Raw genomic sequence first — 20,161 nt, forward strand, 5'->3', positions numbered from 1 at the left:
GATCGTGTACCTGTACGAGTACTCTCAGGCACGCCATGTGCACATGACCTAGTTTGTGCATGACGTGTCAATGCACATGTGTGATGTGATACAGGGATTACTTCTTTGGAGTAAAACTGTAGATACTTAATAAACAGGCACGGTTGGTTGCTGTCTCAAAATAAATCAACAGGTGTTTCATACTTTTGTATGCACTGTACTTGCCGCTCTCTCACCAATTACATTGCACTAAAGAGACAGACAACACGAAAATTACTATGTTCACTATGGCAACCGTATTCCTTTACGTCAGCATTTTGAAGGATGATGACTGGTCGAACGCTAAAGCATTCAGTTGCTACCCTCATTTCATGTAACAGTTTGAAATGCCGCTACGGCACCTTTGCGTCCAAACTGAATTTTTCATAAATCCGATGAGAAACGTGAATACATACCTGAAAGACAAGTGTATGGTTCTGTTTGCATAGCAGTTGAAGATACGATTTTCTTTTCGTCCGTTTGGGATCCTTCGTGGTGCATAAGTAGCTGCACTTGAACCGATTTCTCTGTACTATCATTCGTTTCACACGCTGGCTCTGGTGATGTTTCCACAGCTTGTTCCAAATCACAAGCCAGACCTGGTGCTACTTTAAGAACTTCCTCTGTTACAACGTCATCCTGAAATTAATTTGCTTCTTTTGTTACACGTGTTAATGCAAAATATCATTCCGAGAAAAGAAATCAAAGCCGCTTTACCTGATCCATTTCGCTACGATGATTTGGTTTTGACGTGTGTAGGATGGTTGTGCCTCCAAGAAGCAACCATCCAAGAATCTGAAATAGAGCACGAAAAGACGAGTTACTGATGTATACACACAAAAATAGGAACATATCGCATTCATTAAAACGCCCGCTTCTTAAACATCTTTTTAAGGGTAAAATAAAACCAATTATACTTCTGTACAATTGCCTAATAAAATTCTAATGCCGCACCAAGCACTGCCAATGTTCGTCAAGAACTCACACCTAAAGGACGGTAAAAATTTAGGCGAGTTGAAAAATGGCCATGACGTTCAGCATAAACAAAACACAAACAAAATAAGAAAACGACGACACAAGCGTTGAATTGTTGAAAGCACTGACACAGCATTTCTGTCACCATTACCTTCTTTTGTCCATGTTTTGTTTGCACTGGGTCTCATAAGTAAAACCAGTTATATACATTTGTGTGGAGTTTCACTGAAGGTGTCGTAACAATATTACCACTAGTGAAAGAAGCTCATGTAAATCTAATTCCTTGAAATTAAATATAAAGATGAAAATAGTTGTTTGGCCTCTCTATTCCTGAAAATATTTGAAAGAATATCTTTGTATCTATATATATGCTGTAAAATTTCGATCCAGCGCATTCTTCCCTTACTGTGAAAGATAATCGGACATGATTTGTAGAGGGCGCTCTTCTTCGTTAATGAATTGGAAACAAGGTGGCGGCAAAAGAGCGGTGCGTGCTTTTAATAAAATATGTTTGTTGAAACCTGTGTGTAGCATGGATTGAAACACGGAGAGGAGTAGTGGAGCAGAAACTTGATGAGCTTGGACAGTTCTACAGAGGCCAAGTTGGGAGGCTGTTGCGCAGTGCGCCAATACAGTCTGCAAAAAAGATTTTAAACATAGTTTGTTCTTTATGCTGAAGATTCTGGAAGCCGGCCTTCATTCCACTAGCTATCGCTTCTGGTCTGACATGTCGTTCTGCAACCAGACCGTCACGAAGCGCGTGAAGAACAAGCAGGCTTGTCATTAATTCCAAAGTACAAAAATTGTGAATGGTGCAAAATAACTCATCCAATCCTGAAAATCAAGAGCTTTCAAAGCGTCATGCCCTCTATAGTTGATGAAAGGCGGTAATAGTCAGGAGGGCTGAACACCGAGCCGAAAACCTTTCCGAAGCACGACTCGGTAGCCAAATAAACAGGGAAGCACCCCTTTCTTGTTGCAGAAATCTGAGAGATTCCATTATTCTGCTGGTGCGAATTTTCGGTAACGATACTTGCGACAGTAAAGCCATTTCAAACTTTCGTTTTTCAAACTATGGCCACACACTGAAAACTAAGACATACACCTATTTTCATGATTGCAGCAACGCCAGAAGATTTTGATACCATTGTTTTATAAAGGTATTCTGGAAAGAATCTCTGCGCATAGAGGAATACTGTACTTGCTAATATTGTGACAGAATCGCAATAGTGACGAACGCAAAGACCGCGTGTCCAAACTGAAACTGTTTATATGGCAGAAATTGTGGTCGGTGTACGGGAAGTCAGATTACAGCGATGTGCACTGGCACTTGTACCAACAAAGAAAGCGTCAGCTGTCGGTACACTAACTAACGCTGACGCACATCGGCATTTACGCAAGTGCCCTTGAATATGTTATTACTAGTGGCCACGTAGGTTCAAGAGTCATCTGTGATGTTCACGTTGTGCCCTTAATCTTAACAAAGTGATCTACTGCAGTCCTGAAGCTTTCCAAATAGAATAAGTGCACTTTTTGCGCTAATAATTACTAACAGCGTAATGGGGCGATAACAAAAATTGACAAAAGAATGTGGATAACCTCCATGAGAGAAGCTAAGGAAGTTACAAAGGCAGCAGGAGAATCGGTCACGAGTGTGCACAAAAGCATACGATGCGGCACTGCATGTGTCAGAATATTTGAGCCCATGTGTTCAAGCTTCGTGCAAAGTGACGTGACTGTCCAAGTCTGCGTCCGGAAACCTAAACCGAAAGTTGCATAAATAAATAAGGTGAAATCAAACTATTTAGCAATACTAGAGAAATCGTGCAGTGGGTATCATAATCCTAGTGCCATAAGAAATGTTTGCAACAAAGAAAACACAAGCCACAAATTTGTGGCACCTCCTCTTTGGAATTTCTATTTTCTTTCTCATCAACTACATTATTCTCTACAGTGAACTGCTAGTTGTCAACCTGGTTTTTCATTCTTCAAGATTTTCTCATACGTTTTCATGGTCAGCTGTCTATGTTTTGTCTGAACACTTTAGTGTCTCAATTTTTTTTAGCAAGAGTAGCGTTCTTCTACATATTGTTTGACACTCTTTTGTTGAAATACTTTTTTGAAACTTTCTTCAATGTCGCTCGATTGCTACTTCACATCATGTTCAAATGTTGAGTTGAATTTCATCTAGTTATTTTCTGACAACTGTACCACAAGGATACATCATAAGAACACACTTAAAAGTACATAAATGACACTTGGCAGTAGCGAAGCAAGTGAAAAGTCAAGTAGACAAGGGTTAAGTAAATCTTCGCAAATAACCAGCTCGCGTAAAAAAAAATGGACCATGTCTCCAAAGGAAACCATGACGGGATGTGAAGCAAACGCGCTGCGCACGACGTTGACCTGTCTAAAAAGGGCGTCGACGCGGGTGCTGGAAGAACAATTTAAAGAAAAACTTGGTCTTTACTCGACTTAACGTTTCTTTGAAATGCAAAAACATGGGATGCTGGTTGAGTTTCTTGAATGTTTCACCACTGATAAAAGAGTCGAAAGAGTGTATTCACTCGACCTGCGGTCGAGCGTTAGGGGCGTTAGAGAAGATGAAGTGAGAGAGAAGTCTGTTTTGAGTGGGTGGAGGAGCAACAGCACCTTGGCGTATTGGGAGAAGCGGGCAGCTGCTGCAGGTGAGAGAGAGAGGAACATCAACGCAAAGCTACGACTTGACCTACTTGGCATTGTTCCAACAACTGCGGCGTGGAGAACGCAATGCGTGCGACGCGCTAGCAAGGAGACACAGGTGGACAGCGTTACACAGGCTACTCAAAAAGCTGCTTAGCATCTGAAACCACAGCATATTCACGAAGTGAATGTTGATGAGTAGGTGAAGCAGTGGGATCATTTGGTGTTACCGTAAATCAGTTGTGACATTGACCGCTCATGCATTTAAATCGGGGCCAAAGCAGTGTACAATTTAATACGATTATTGGTCATTAATTATACATGGTGTTCAGTAGTAAATTTCATTTTGCCTTCATTATTACTGCTTTGTGGTACCAGATCTTGACTGAACTTGGCAAAGAGGAGGTCTTTGAACATTACCTGGGTGGTTGTTTCCAGTCATATCAAATGCGTTGTAAAAGGCATATAGAGACGTCGTATACTACACAAACTACTTGTAGTCCACGATCATCATTGTTATCACGGCGACAGTGCACGCACATGCCACCAACGAAAAATCTTTGACTTTAAAACGACTGTCGACTCTCCGTCACTGCTTTTCTGTTTTGTGTCATAATAAAAAAAAAAACGTACCATCTGAACTGCCTAACCCAGCAGCGGTTTTTCTAGAAAGTGTGTAGAAATTTTTAAAACAGAATTTCTTATTTGCGTTCAGCCTTGTTTCATCGGTGGGATGAATGTCCACAATGCTCGTCCGTGTAGGCGATGACAATTGTACTGCCGGTGAAAGTCGAAAACTAAGCTTTATCAAGTTCTATTTATTATTAAAACAAATACCTCAGTGGTCATTGAAGACACGCACCCACTTTTTTTGTTCTTGTGAGTTTCTCCGACATCTGAGTAATTACGTCAAGTGAGGACACTTAATAGCAATTCACAAAACATCTGATAACTGTATCTGTGAGAAACAAGCTATTCGGTCACCAATATTGTGTATTCGAAAAAGGAAGAGAATAAAAGAAGAAAACGCCTTGTGCTCTTTGTTCATCAGCATCTGACTGATAAGGTCATGTGTTCGAAGACTCCCATCAAACGCTATGCACAAGTGGCGGTTAGACGGCGGGGTGCGATCATAGCTACACGATCGTGATACAACAAAACGGCAATGAGAAAAAGCTTGTGAGAGCAATGTTACGGTTATGTTTATCTACGCTTTGGCTGCAGTTTACTGTGTGCGTCGCTTGCAAATTTACTGGAAAGATGTCAGTCACAGCTGTGACACCGTTTTTATTTGCCTCTAGTATTGCACTAAGGCCACAGAAACGATGGTCAAAGCTTTTCAAAGCGTACCTTGTGTCCGTCAGAGACCGTGACTGGCTAGCAGAGCGAAAGGCAGCACCTGTTCTGACATCACTCTGAGTGGAAGGACTGCGTCTGTACTTTAACAACAAAGCAGTGAAACAAACAACAGCAATAAGCGTCGCTACGGACGCCCCACAACCTCAAGTTTCTACTGAACCAGTGTAGACCTCTGTGCATCGCACGGGGTATTGGAGAGTGAGTACACAAAGTTAATAAATGGTTTGGACTTGCTCTTCATGAATACAATGAATTTCAACGTTGAGAGACATCAGTTATGCATGAGGCTTCAGTTGACATTTGAACCTTTCACCTAGTATGTTGCTCAACTCAAACAACTAGCTTTGACTTGGAATTTGCATTGAAAATTTATGAACGCATGCAGGATTAACTTGTTGACGTAGTCTCCAACCTAGCGTTGCGCGAGCGCTTCTCGAATTCCAGCTGAACAGTTACTTTGGCCAAGGCTAGAGAAATCGGCAAAGCTATGGAAGCAACACACAAAGTTAATGCGGTTTATGATAGAGCACCAATGCAATGCATTGACGAATTGAAATGTGAAATTGAACGCTAGATCAGCAGCACGTCCTCCAAGCAACTTTCTGATTTTGCGCACCCGTTCGTGAGCCAGATAGTGTTCGACACAACTATGCAGCAACAGGCTCGCACCACGGCATCCGTACCGCAGAAGAAGGTGCAAGAAGCAACCAAGGTAATAATCAGCAATCGTTTTGCTACTGTTGTGGCTCAATGAAGCACAAAGCAAATGCGAAAAACTGCCCGGAATAAAGACAAGAGTGTCGCAAGTGTCAAAAACATGGATTGTTCGCGGTCGTTTGTCATGAAACCATCTGCAGAAGTTGCAGTGTCCCAAGCCCTAGTCTCCACCGCTGTAGAACATGGCGTCCTGAATTCACCACACATTCTTGGCATAGGATTGCCACTATGCAAGAAGGGACCTAAAGTTCACAAAACATTTAAGGAAAATATGCTTCCTCTTCTTATAGGTACTGGTGCCACAATATTCCTTGTAAATAACGCTGATTTTCAGAACTTGAAAAATTTTGCACCTTGTCTCTTTCAGCGCCGAGTCTTCAAAACTATTCTGGCAAGTTGATTCCTAGTCTGGGCACCTTCGAAACGGAAATTGAATACAGTGGCATGCGGGCAACAATGACACATTACATCACAGAGAAAGGTTTCTTGCTGCTCAGCCTTGACGCCATGAAGAAGCTACATATTTATATGGTTGGGTCAACCAGAGAACTGCACGGGCTGCAAACCGACCTGAGAGCTTGGCCTAGGTAAGGCATTGTTTGATAAAGCCTAGGCAAGGCTCGGGCCTGAGCCCGAGTCTGGCCCGTCCTATGCCCAGGTCTCAAATACAGGGTGTTTCAAGAAATATGTCGAATAATTATTAAAAATTAGCAAAAGAAGGCATCTGCGCGCTACCTGCGCCGTTCCCTATATTATGGCATAGGGCACCTTCAGGTGCGTACAGACATCAAATACAGAAGTAATAAAAAAGCTTAAAAATTAGCTTTTTATGCAATTCATAACAATTGACTTTTCATTGCGGGAATTTTTGAAGTTAATCGCAAATGCGCTGTTTGGTGCGTGCAGGTTTCACTATTGCCAGCTAAATTAGCAAGATTTCGTTGCTGTGTGGTGATTATCAGCATCCGCCTCTCCGAAATTTTAAAGTGGATATCGACTATTTGTAGGAAGAACATTGATTCACCCACTTGACTCAACCAGCTATTTACATTGGTTAAAGAGTTAATTGTTTTAATTGCTACATTTCTGCCACAATTAAAACAAGAGTGTAGTGAAGCAGAGGCTTGTTTGTTCTTGGACTGTTGGAATGTATGCCATAGTGTGGGCGGCATTGCGCTGAGCGCCAATAAAAGGTCCAGAAAAATCGTTTGACATCGTTTTGGTGACGAGGCTTATGGAACACAGCCTTCATCTCCCCAAGCTGTTGCTTCCAATATGGGACGTCTTCTTGCTGCCAGACCATCGTGGGGCGTGCCAAAATCAAGCAAGCATCTCCTCGAGCCCAAACTATGAGGATTGTCATGGAGGTGAACGAGCAACTCCAGTCTACACAGTTTGGCCTCCTGATGCTTCCCGTCCTCCAAAACAGGTTAAAGACTTAGCTGCGCTGAATGCCGAGCTGGAAGCCTTCTCCTGACAGATAAGGAAAAGGGAGAAGACTACGATTCTGTCATGGAATATGTGTACACTACTGCCAGTGCCTTGGCCCTGCTATACACATGGACAGGCAGCTCAAGGTTTTTGCACTCCTTTCAACGGCGCATCCACACACAATCAGGGATGGGGTCAACGTGACTCGTAAGTCATTCAAACCTTCGGAGCTGCTGTTGGTGCACTTTATGTGCAAAATAAGAAAAAAAAAAAGATAAATGTTCCCAATTTTTGTGTTAACAAGGTAGTTGCAAATATTTAGTACTTGGGAATCACCCAGAAGTGTTCAGCATTTAACTGGAAAGCACATCGTATGAAACAAATTTTTGCGTATTTTTACAGTCGCCTTCATGCTTTTCGTGTTTCGACAGTAAGTGATAAGCGTCCTCATTTGTCGAAGCACAAGTGTTGAAATGGTACTCAAAAATTTGGAAGCACTCCTGCGGGGGAAGTAAGAGCTCTACATTAGAAAGGTTATGATTATGATGTTGAAGTGCTGCTGTACCCTTTAAAACATGAGGGGGAGGGGGGTGTAGAGGAACAAGTATTTTGGCACCTTTTACTGCATGTTAGTCCGACGGCTCCTGTGGCGCCTTGAGTTCAAAAACTTTTCACCCCTTATAACTTCTTTCAAGGTTCTTGGATATTGTTGGTTAAATAACACACATCAAAACTGGAGACACAAGCCCCTACACATGTAAAAAAATCAAGCTACACAGGTTGCACGTGTTTAGCTTATCTTTCTTTGATGTCTGAAGATGACCAATCTTCTCGCATCGCATAGTTTGGCGAGCTGCATATTTGCTTAATTAGGAACCTGAGGGGGCCACATGCACTGACCACTGCACATTTGTTAGAATTCACAAGAATGCTTGCCGCTTGGCTCGTCGAAGCATCTCTTGAGGGTATGCGACTTTTTGTTCACTCTTCACCTTTTCTTGCCATACATCTCCTTCTCCTACATTGTCCCAGCCACAACATGAAAGCCCGCCACCACAGCCACACTTCTCTTCCCTGTTCGCACCGAGGCCTTCAACCATCGGTGACTAGGCAACCCACTCTAGTGCTTTTGGTGCCTGTGGGGGATTGTGCTTCAGACACCCAATACGCCACGTTCAATGGAGAGTTTGAAGAAACTGCCGGCATGATTTGCCTCAGGGTTCTAATTGACAGTTTCTGAGACACTGATTACGCTCTTACTTTAAGACTTGAAAATGTGCGTGACACGGGCTGATGAGATGAAAAAGGGCCCATTCTCAATCACATCCTGGTTAAATGTTGACTATATGCAAGAAACTAAGGTGACTAATTGATCGTTTCCAGGATATCTCTAGGACTGAAACTCGAACCGGATTAAGAGTGTAGTGAAGCAGAGGCTTGTTTGTTCTTGGACTGTTGGAATGTATGCCATAGTGTGGGCGGCATTGCGCTGAGCGCCAATAAAGGGTCCAGAAAAATCGTTTGACATCGTTTTGGTGACGAGGCTTATGGAACACAGCCTTCATCTCCCTAAGCTGTCGCTTCTAATATGGGATGTCTTCTTGCTGCCAGACCATCGTGGGGCGTGCCAAAATCGAGCAGGCATCTCCTCGAGCCCAAACTATGAGGATTGTCATTGAGGTGAACCAGCTACTCCAGTTTACACAGTTTGGCCTCCTGACGCTTCCCGTCCTCAAAGCAGGTTGAAGACTTAGCTACGCTGAATGCCGAGCTGGAAGCCTTCTCCTGACAGATAAGGAAAAGGGAGAAGACTACGATTCTGTCATGGAATATGAGTAAACTACTGCCAGTGCCTTGGCCCTGCTATACACATGGACAGGCTGCTCAAGGTTTTTGCATTTCCTTCAACGGCGCATCCACACACAATCAGGAATGGGGTCCCGGAAGCGACCTTGGCCCCAGACACGCCGCAACCACTTGACACTTGACAACTAATTTTTCTCTACCCAGTTAGTTCTGGAGCAACAGAAATGTTACCCTTTGTAGTGTTTGTAGCTGCCACAGTTAATTCCAAAAGCACATAGTGATTTTACAGGCAGTATTTGTTTATCTGAAAGGCTCGTAACACGGATGAGCCCTTTCAGCATTCCTGGCGACTTGTGCATCCTATTGTTGTCCTGCTTTTGCAGAAGTTCCAGTAACTATGCTTACCCACATTTATTCTGAGCTTTAAAACTCTTTTTGAAAATAACAAGTCTTTAAAATGAGATCCTTTATACAGCTTCTCTGTCATTGTACCGTGTTGCATGCACCTGCATCCGACATTGTTGCCCCTGTGTCATGAATGGCTTGTTATTATTATCAACAATTTTAATTTTTTTTAACTGTAGCTGTAGCCTAACTTTTGTTATCGTCAAGCAAAGAATAAAGATAATTTTTTGGCCAACAGTGCTTTGCGTTTAGTCAGAGTGAGTGCCTTAGCCAGAGCCGATTTGCGGCCGAAGTCCGCAAGGTTATCAGGCAGTCACTGTCACTCGCTAATGTACTCGAAAATCACTCCACTTGGTTTTTTTTTTTTTGTCTTGTGGCACCACATGAAGCACAGACCGCCCAAATCATGATTATGCATGCTTACGTGCATTCAGAAGATGACAGAAGATGTGCTGTTGTGAACATTGGGAATGTTAAAAGCTTCAAGCCTTACGACGATTTTAAGACAGCCTTCTACAGCGTCAGATAGACGAACCAACATGGGGAACTTCACTTTTATCGCATCAGAATTATTCTCCTCGAAAGTAAGCTTGCTTCAAATTAGCCGCTATATTTTACTTATTTATGAGTTTGCATATGTATGTACGTGCATGTGTGAGTGACGATATAGAGCATGTGTGCGACAGACTGCACCCCAGCTGTCGTCATGCCTACATGTTCCTTGTTCATTATTCTCGCAGATAGTGTTTCAAAGAACCTTGAAATGCTATGTCTTGCTTAACATTTTACAATGCTATGTCGCACCCTATCAGTTAAAAATTAAAAACGATTGCGCCTATGTAGTCACCGAGAATAAATATTGGTGTCTGTCTAGACGTTAGGCAAGGAAAGAAGGATTGTTGGCGTAGATGTCGTTAGCTGTGCTTTGTGTGGTTTTGCTATGAATATATTTCCAGTCATGAAATTTTATTCTACCATAATAAAATGCTTATCTAATTTTGTGCTGAAAGGCCAAAAGTAAAATTTGAATCTAGAACTCATAGCTAAAGAATGCTCCATGTTTTGGGTATCACAGCAGGGTGCTGGCATAGTATCAGCAATACTTTTTTTGTATTTTTCAGGGACTGAAGATGACCTCAAAGTAAAAATGAGGCAAGGACGAGTGCAAATTCCAAAAAATCCTTGATAGAAGCAACAGTGAAGACAGCGACAAAAGCATTAAGGTAAGCATAGTTTTCTTATAGCAGTGATGTCTCTTTGGCACTTCTCAATGGGGAAGTGACATGATATATATTTGATGACATTTCTTTCTCTTACAGACACCAAAAAAAGAAAAGCAGGAAGATCCCAACAACGTGCTACTTGACCTACTGGCATACACAAAAAAGTAAGCTCATGCAAAAAGGGCATGAGCTGCGAAGCAGCCAACTGACTTCTGCCCAGGAAAAAGTGGCCCGCCTCAGCGCTATAGTGAGGCAGCAGGAAGTAGAGCTGAAAGACTTCAAAGCTCTTAACAAGAATCTGCAACAGAAGCTTATAGACACAAAGGGTTCTAGGCAAGGTAAGCAATGTTTCGTGAGCATAAGGAACACAGTATAAAAAGTAGCAATTATATTTTTCTAGAAGTATATTCAATTATTAAAAGATCACCAGTGTTCTAATGTGTTTTATATTTCTCATGGTGCAGCCAGTTCATCGCAGGCACTGCCACCTGCCTTGCGAGCAGTGTTGTCACAGCCACATATTGCTGAACCATTGCCTCAAAAGCTGGAGGTGCCGGACTGCAACTTCTGCTTCATGACTTTTCGTAAAACCCATCAACTGACATAAGCTTGATGGATTGCATTGAAATTTGTGATAGCATTCTTTTACAGGCTGACATTCAGAACGTATTGAGGATGACAACGTGAGCATGGCAACGTATTCAAAGCAATCCTAAAAACTCTCTCTTTGCAAAAGACCTCATGACGGCATTGTGGAGCGCCACTAAGTGTCTTGAGTAATGGAGAGGCATGAGGCGTCTACCAAACGTGGAACTGCGGCGACGGTGCACGAGAAGAGGAGAGTCATTCGAGCGCACACGCATTAGCCATGTAGACGCAAGAGATTGGTCAGAGAGAGGCTCGTGGCACGGACTCGAGCGCCGGGAGGAAAAATCCCGGAAGATGAGCGGGCACTGTGTGTTCGGGCCCCAAGCTGTAAAAACGTGTGAAATGAGCAGCGCTACCTCGACGAGAGCAGCATGACCGCTCTGTTCTGAGGATGTCAGCAAGTAGAGCTTGAAAAGTGGCCGTTGATCTAGGAGATGGTCTTAAGTGGGACTGCCCGGACTGCCAAGCAGTTCCTGCTAGACTTGCACCTGCCCCACATCGCACAAGAACGGGAGCAGCCCACACTGGTCAGCCAAGTGGCCGCGTCAGCGGGAAAGTCCTTGATGAGGGGGGCCTAGCGAGGCCGAAAATGAAGACAAGCACCGAGACACCGGCAATGCGGAAGAGTGAATCGTCAAACAGACGCACGCACACACCGTTGATGGCGAGGTGGTACCACTTCGTCGTAGCTCCATAGGTGGCATATGAAGAGTAAGAATGTTCTATTATTGCGAGAGCGCATGAGAGAAGTCATCGAGACACCACCTTGGCTAGGGACAGTTTATGTTTAGGACTGAACCTGTCTTGGATTTGTATCAATTCCAGTTTTGCCTCTATAGCCGATTATTGCATACATACTTGTTTCATTTTGGGGAGTGAATTCCGAGTGTCAAATTACTGCTTGCTATTTTGTTTCCTGTGATGAAGTGTGTTTGCTTTGCCACGAGCCCTCCTCTCCCGTCGCCTCTCTCTCAATTCCATCCAATGCAAGCGCTCCAGAGATAAATCCGTGACACTGAGTTACTTGGATGGTTTCTATAAGGTAACTACCTGCTAAGAAATCTTTTATGGTTTGTTTTATACTGGTTTCTAAGCACCTTTGCATCATTTCATTATTGTCCACATTGTAGGGAAGCATTGTCCACGCTTCCGTGGCCGTCCAAGGAAGGAACCACTGTTGCCCTGGTAAGTGTCAGCAGTACGAGGTGAGTGAAGACTATTCATTAGGTCTAGTACTTATTTACTGGGTGCTGCCTACGAAACATTGAGTTATCAGCATATTGCGTGTATATTTTTGCTTTTGTTTGACAGAATGCAGCAAGCAGCCATAAGAAAAGAAAGGGCTGGTGACCGAGATCAAGCCAATAGCGTTAAAGCAAGTGAATCGATTCTCGGTGAAGAAGTTGAGCAATATTGAAAAAAAGGACTATAAGGTTTTGCTAGCCAGCTAATTGCATTCTAATGTTTCAGGCTTGTGAGACAAACTTGCAAACTAATCATCTTGAAAACTAATCAATCATGTTGACTAATCAAGTCAACACAACAGCACTTTAGTGCAGATAGAAGCTGTTGTCATTCCTTACATCTGTGGTAACCTAATTGAATCTTGATACAAATGAACTTCACAGTCATGCAGAAAATAAATCATTTGTGAATACAGAGTTTTCCCCAAGCATCACCTGTGAAGCTGCAGTAGGTCTTCTAATTGAGTAGGATCAATTGTGGAAAGTAGTGCTAAATATAAGTTGGGTGTTGGATGATAGACCGTTATTTGCCATTAACACGAAAATGGGATGAACTTTACATGGTCCCCGGAAATTTACAGGGCTCCGGAAATTTCTACCACCTGGGGTGCGAGTACTAATGCCGATGAATTTGTACGTGCCGACCTCAGAGTTATTATAGAAGATCACTATGTAATAGCAGTGGTTGACACTGGCGCTGACTTTTCTATTATGCGACAAGAGCTTGACGAGCGCCTTAAAGGAGAACTGACATCAAATTTCAAGATCGAGATGTGCCCATCATTCGATAGCTTGGTATGCATAGGTCTTCTTGGCCAAATTTTAACGGCATTCGTCGCGTCGAGTTATTTTAATTTGATGTCAAACAGCATAGAAAAGCTAAGGAGAAAAAATGGAAAATAGACTGCCCTGTGACATCGACACAAGTGCTACATGTTCGGTGTGATACATTCCACAAATATCATCCTGAGTGACGATGCCCTAGTATTGATGACGTGTACGATCCGAGTGTTCTTATCGTGGCGCCGAAGCGCAGAAACGCACTCGCTCGTCTACGGCCAGGCTAGCACGCGCAGGTGCGCTTTAGCTCAGCCGTGGCTCGTTGCGTCTGATGTTCATCGCACTGGTTTGAATGATTACGTGAAATTATCAAGATAAAAACCACCTTTAAGAGAATATCGAAAGAAAAGAGCATTATTAAACGTTTGCTTGTCCGTCAGCATGTCGGGGAATCGTTGCGAGTTGCAGGTGAGTTGCAGTGTGTCTAGCTTGAAGCACGCAAAAAGCGCTATTGTGTTGTCTTTTCATATCACGTATGTGTTACACATCAACACAACCGCAAGCTATCAAACTTGGAAGAGCGTGTAGTCAGATATCATCCCTAACAAGTAACACGTAAGTATTGTTGAAGTTTAGTTCATCTGTAGAATTTGCGTCCATGTAAAAGTCGTAATACCATGTTAACCACAAGAAGCTGGAAAGGTGGGGCCATCTGGAGGCGCGAAAAAGAACTTGACAAGCAGGAAACGTATTCTATTTCTCCGCTGATGCTCATTCGCGATAGCTATATTGCATTGATCCATTGCATTCAGGGTATACCTGAATATGCTTTTCACGCCAAAACACACCAATATAGCTTACTGAGACACAAGAGCGAACATGGATGAAACGTGCATCTTCGGGCACCTCTGCAGTGCTGCTTGGAACGGCGTCTGTTTCGAAATCACTGTTCTGCAAAAGGTCGATTTTTTTCTCGCCACCATTTTCTCCATTTTTTTCTCGCCACATATAAGCCTTGCCAACAGCACAACAGCTTTTTCGACCGAAAGAAACAGCGATGCCGTGCGGAGACAAGAGAGGACCACGCCCACCTCTCGAAACGCGCTCTTTATACGATTGGGACAGCCCGAGAGAAACCCGCCGCGCGCCTGCAATCGGAGGCCATAGTACAGCACTCATAGATTGAAACAGGCATCCTTAGGGCTACGGAGCACAAATACTTATGTTTCGACTGTCTTCGTTTGCCCATATCAGTGTAATGTCAAACAGAATGTGTACATCAAAGTCAATATTATTTCTAGAGACCAGATATCTTTTGACAAGATGTGGCAATTTTGAGCAATTTTACATATGTTGTCATCCGAAAAAAATTCATGGTGCATTTCAATCGTTAGGTACTGTACATAGGCACTAAATAAAGGCATTGCTTAGAGTATTCCTGCCGGGCCGGGTGATATTTCACAGCTCGCAACCACGTCCCCACATACCCACTGAGGGGAATGCCTAGCGGCTGGGCATAAAAGGAAGCAAGCAGGCTGCACCTTCGTCCACTGGACAGTGCCACATGTACACCTGGAAGAAGATCACCAACTGCTGCCTATCGAACTCTCTGCAGAAGTACTCTACTATGAAGAACAGCAACGGTACGTCGAACTTGTAACACTGCAGGCAAGGAAATGCCTCACTACATATCTAGATCTCTCGAAATAGCACCGCTTGGGATGAAGACAGAGCTCTACCGTAAGGCTGTGTATTTCAAAGGTGTTTAGAAGTACTTGAAGCATTTGGAGCATTACTTAACGTGTAATGATATAGCAGTGGCAAACTGGTTTGCTGCCACTCACAAAATTGCCCTGGGCAGGGCACTAGTGATGACAGACACTAAGCAAATGTGGAAAAGAGAACAAGAGGCATCAGTGCACACAGTCAAGGGCTCACTGCGTCAAGACCAGACACCAACTAATCCAAATGAAAGAGGAGTCAGCAGGAGCAAAAATGCAAAGTATGCAGCATGGGACACTCATAAGAAATGTCTTGGTTTAGAAAAATTCCATTTGTTGGTAATTTTTACAAGTAAGTTATTTGAAAAAGCATGTCCCAAAAACTAGAGCAAGACCAAGCAATTGTGCGCCTGAATCTTCGAATGAGGACTCGAAATTGGTTAATGCAACACAATCCTGTTACGAACAGCGTAGAAGTTCTGAAGTGGAGAGTACCAGTCTAGGTTTTCACATGTAAAATGTGAAACAGGCCGAATGCAACTTTGCCCATATACGTAAAAGGACAGAGTGGTGTGGTGCTTAAGTACAAAGACAAAAGCATGATGTTATGTGGCATTGTTGTAAAGGACAATGGCTGGAAGTAACCAGTTTTGAATGGAAAAAATTTGATGGAATGCCTAAAACTTGAATGGCTTGAACTTGGCCATAGTGCGGCCGGAGCACGAGCTGTGGCTATAATACACAAGTACCTGGGCATGTTCTCAACAAAAGCTAGAACAGTACAAAAATTTCAAGTACATATTCTCAAACACTCAGCCCCGCTCTCGTGTTTTGCTCCGAGAGAAAACATTTGTTTGCATTGCAGGAGAAAGTTGAGCAGCAACTAGGCTACACCACTAATCACCATTGCGAAGGGAAATGCGAGCGTATGTTGATCTGAGGAGGATAAAACAACAATACCCATTTGTTGAACACATATCGTTACCGACCTCTAGGATGAAAGAACTTGTACATGGCCTAAGCAGGCGGAAAAGTGCTTTCTGCACAGAGCTTATTTTTGCCATGTCAACAACCACTCCTACTTACACCAGGGAAGCAACCTTTGTTTACGGTAAGCACAAGTCTCGGGTGCTTACTGCAAGCTCCAGTCATTGCCCCCATATTTCAGGCGATAACAGATGAGGTGCTTCACAGCATCTTGACACAAAAGATGCATCAGCAATGTGACCTCACTATGACAGAGTTTGACATCGGTGATTGCAGTAAGCATCGGAATACATCTTGCAGGGATTGAGGAAATTTATTGCTCTAGGTAAGTGCCTATTGTTTTAATTTTTTCACAAATATGTGGCATATTTTAGTTGCAAGGTCATTGAAGAAGACATTCACCCTACAAACACATAAAAGAGGGCAATCTTCCAAGCCTTTCAGCCCACAACAGTTATCGAGCTCTATCTAAATTTGGGAAGGTAGAACTTATAGTTAAATGTTTTTCAAGAACACTTGGACAGTAGCAGAGATATTCTACCAGCTACTGAAGAAAAATAAAAAATGGTCATAGGAAAGAGAACACAGCAAAACATACAAAGCTAAGAAACAGTTGCATGCAGAAAAGGACTGACATTCTATAATGTCTAGAAATCGCCCATAATGTTTTTCTATGTGTCGTCCTATCGCTAAGGTACCCTGATTTTTCATGTTAGCCATGCCTTGACCGGTGAATTGTGTTCATCAGACTTCATGTCTTATGCCAATTTTGATAAATACACTGTACAAAAAGTGACCACAATAGCACCCGGACAGAGGCGAATAGAGAGAAAATATTGAAGCGCTTTTGGCTCACCAAGAAACGTTTCACATTTAAAGTTACTCTCTGAACTTTCCTTCCAGTATATGTGTGCTGTCAAATTCCTGCAATGTGTAATACAGCTTGGCTGATGAAGCAGTTTCACACAATGAAACAGCCTCACAACAATTTCGGCGCACAGCCCTTAGCCGCCCATTCGTGCAATGAGCAGCGGCCAGCGTAGCCAATACAGCATACGAGTACAACATAGAATTTAAGCAGAGTGCAGCAAGCCTCTGTGATAGTGTCTGCGATGCCTCGAGCATGCTCGTTTTTCTTGTGGGAGTGCAACGCATGCCATGCGCACACAGGCACGAGAAAGTGAGTTCAACTGCGATGCTTGGGAGGCAAGGACATGCATAGGTCTTAGGGACACTTGGTGTATATAACGCAACACTAACGTGCAGTCACCGATGACACCACCTTTAAGGCATAGGGCAATGGTAAACATTGATGCCATAAGTAGAAATTAAGTGCTGCATGAACAAAGGTTTGTATGAAACAGCTGTTGTGGAATCGGCCACGCAGTGCCTTCTCTAGTTTCCTGGTTAACAAAGAAGTCACCCCCCCTTAACCCCCCCCCCCCCCCCACTTTAGGTCAACGCAATATCAAAACACCTAAATAGCTACACTTGAAATTCACAGTAGGCAGTATCAAATTGGTCCAATACTTCTTATACTTACCCCTTTGTGATTATCATCAGCCTCAGTATGCCCACTGCATAGCAAAGCCTTTTGTCATGTTCTGCCATTCAACACTGTCCTGTGCTTGCTGCTGCCCCATTATACTTAGAAGTGTGGCAGTTTGGGCTAGTTGGTATGACATGATAGTTATAGTTATCCCCATTATACTCTCACACTTCTTCATTTCAGCTGCCCCTCTTTCTGTCTGCCACTGAAATGCTTGCTTTCTTTTAGAATCCATGCGAATACCATTAATGACCAGAGGTTATCCTGCATATGCACTACGTGCCATGCCCATTTCTTTTTCGTTTCCAGTCCCACTGTACACACCACTTTGTTTCCAGTCCCACTCTACACTTTTCTTGTCTGTTAAAATTACTGTCTTTTTTTGTTTTGTTTTGCACTGCTCAGTGCATCCACAATTTAAGGTGAGCCCGCTTTGTAAGCATCAAGCTTTCTGCTCCGTAGGTACAAGGACGATGCAGCTGTTTTCTACCTTCCCTGTTCAGGAATAGGATAAAGCACCATTCACGATTTTAGACTGCTCTTCGAACGTGCTCCAACACATCCTTATTAACCTAGCATTCCTTTACAACTTTCAGTCTCGCCACTCGTCTCTTTGCAAAGTGCTGTTCTCTGCCGTGATTGTTGCATAATACTTTTACGCTCCCTAGTGTTCAGACCAACTCTTCTGCGTTCCTAGTCCAATAAAGTAATCAAGAGCTGCATTTCGTCCCCCGAGTTACTCGTTGATGAATTGTCATCACAGAATCGCAGGTTACGAATGTATACTCTCGATTACCTCATACCCATAACTTTTGCCAATCTAGGGCTCTGAAAACTTCGTGTAAGCACGCGGTGAATAGCATTAGGGAGATCATGTGTTTCTACCTAGACCTTGTTTTTTTTTTATTGAGATTCACTAACTTTTTTTTTTAAGAACACAGGTCCCCCACAAAGCTTCAACATTCGAAATCTTACCTGATCTTTTGGCCTCTTCAACAAATGCGCTTTCGGTGCCTCCGATGCATTCTGTTCATTAACGAAGATCGATGGCGCCACGGCAGCCCTTAATTGAGCAGACTTTATCGGACTTCCCATCACACGCATGAACGATAAACACCGATGGTAGTTACTATCACGAAACTGCTTCCAGCAGAGAACACTGGTTCTCGAAGACTCCTCAATTCCTTCTTTTCACCATCGCGATGCACTGCACAGCTCATTTTTTCTTCCGTTGGAGGTTGTGACGCGGTACATCATTTCGTTCGCAAATGCTTCTTCAGCCGTACGGAGGGCAAAATGCCGCGGTGGTGATAAGGGTTGGTTCTCCATCCAGTAGCAGCTCTTCGAAGCGTGAATTATAAGCGTACACAGTGTCTATTCTCCCGGCAACCGGGATAATTGTTCAAAAAATTTGTCTCCCGGCGGTCGCCTTCCATTGGCTCTTTTATGTCACGTGACTAACTGCCATGAGCCCTAGAGTTATTTTTAGGCACCGCATTTTTAGGAAACTCTATGCCGTGGCAACTTTTACGATATTTTTGGCGGGACTGGTAGAGGTGTGATGGATGGATGGATGGATGCTATGAGCGTCCCCTTTATAACGGGGTGGTGACAAGTATGCCACCAGGCTCGACAAAAAAAAAAAAAAAAACCTTTTTTCTTTTTTTATGTTGACCTAATGCCTCTACTTCGATAAATTCTATCTTAATGGGAAAAAAGGTAAATTTTCAGTTTAAGTTCTCTGCCATTTACGGCACACTGTCCATATTTTATTTTTCCAATATTTATTTTTGTCCTTTCTCTCTAATTTTCTGCCACCAATACTCTAACCGTCTCTTACTTATTTCAATCGCGGGTGTGTTCAGCTTTCCATTGTTGTCCCTAAAACCCAAGGCTTTCTGTAGGCTCGTGCCCAAACGTACACCTGGGTGGATATCTCCACATTCAATCAGAACATGCTCCGCCGTTTCCTTATCTTTCCCGCAGCATGTGCATTGTTCTTCTTCTTTACTGAATCTTGCTTTATAACTACGCGTTCTAAGGCAACCCGATCTCGCTTCAAACAGTAAAGCGCTTCCCCTTGAATTATCGTAAAATGCCTCCCTCCTTATTTCATTTTTGCCCTTTCGGTAGTTACTCAAAGCCGGTTTTTTCTCCATAGCTGCCATCCAGTAAATCCTCTCCGCCTCCCTGACTTTTCCCTTAACGCTCTTTGTTGACATATGGCTTACAATACCAGCCGTATATTTACTAGTGAGTCTTCTAGTTCTTTTTCTCCACTGTGTGTCCAGGCTCTTCCTATACAAATAACGGAACACCTTCTCTGCCCATCTACTCTCCTTCATATTTCTTAGCCTTTCTTCGAACCTTATTTTGCTCTGCGCTTCCCTCGCCTCAAAACCTGCCCACCCCATATCGCCCTTTACAGCCTCGTTTGTCGTCTTCCCGTGAGCACCCAACGCGAGGCGTCCCACAGTCCTTTGATTTACATCCATTCCCGATTGCACCTCTGCCCTCATGCACACCACTGAGTTCCCAAAAGTTAGCCCTGGAACCATTACACCCTTCCACAGACCTCGAAGCACCTCATACCTATTGTATCCCCACAACGCTCTG

The 20,161-nt window shown here is 43.3% G+C and overlaps 1 protein-coding gene across 1 annotated transcript in view; it reads right to left on the reverse strand.

Moving 5' to 3' along the window:
* Window positions 1-19,056, reverse strand: part of LOC142802706 (uncharacterized) — a 31,611-nt gene extending 12,555 nt beyond the window's left edge. The window contains exons 1-3 of the mRNA XM_075887694.1: window positions 18,521-19,056; window positions 736-813; window positions 435-657 (exon numbers count right to left, since the gene is read on the reverse strand). Of these exons, the coding sequence (XP_075743809.1) occupies window positions 435-657; window positions 736-813; window positions 18,521-18,649 (430 nt within the window). The 5' untranslated portion in view covers window positions 18,650-19,056. The remainder of the gene's footprint in view (window positions 1-434; window positions 658-735; window positions 814-18,520) is intronic.
* Window positions 19,057-20,161: the final 1,105 nt, after the last annotated feature.

The sequence above is a fragment of the Rhipicephalus microplus genome, chromosome 3 (assembly GCF_043290135.1).
Source record: "Rhipicephalus microplus isolate Deutch F79 chromosome 3, USDA_Rmic, whole genome shotgun sequence".
Classification (NCBI taxonomy): Eukaryota; Metazoa; Arthropoda; class Arachnida; order Ixodida; family Ixodidae; genus Rhipicephalus; species Rhipicephalus microplus.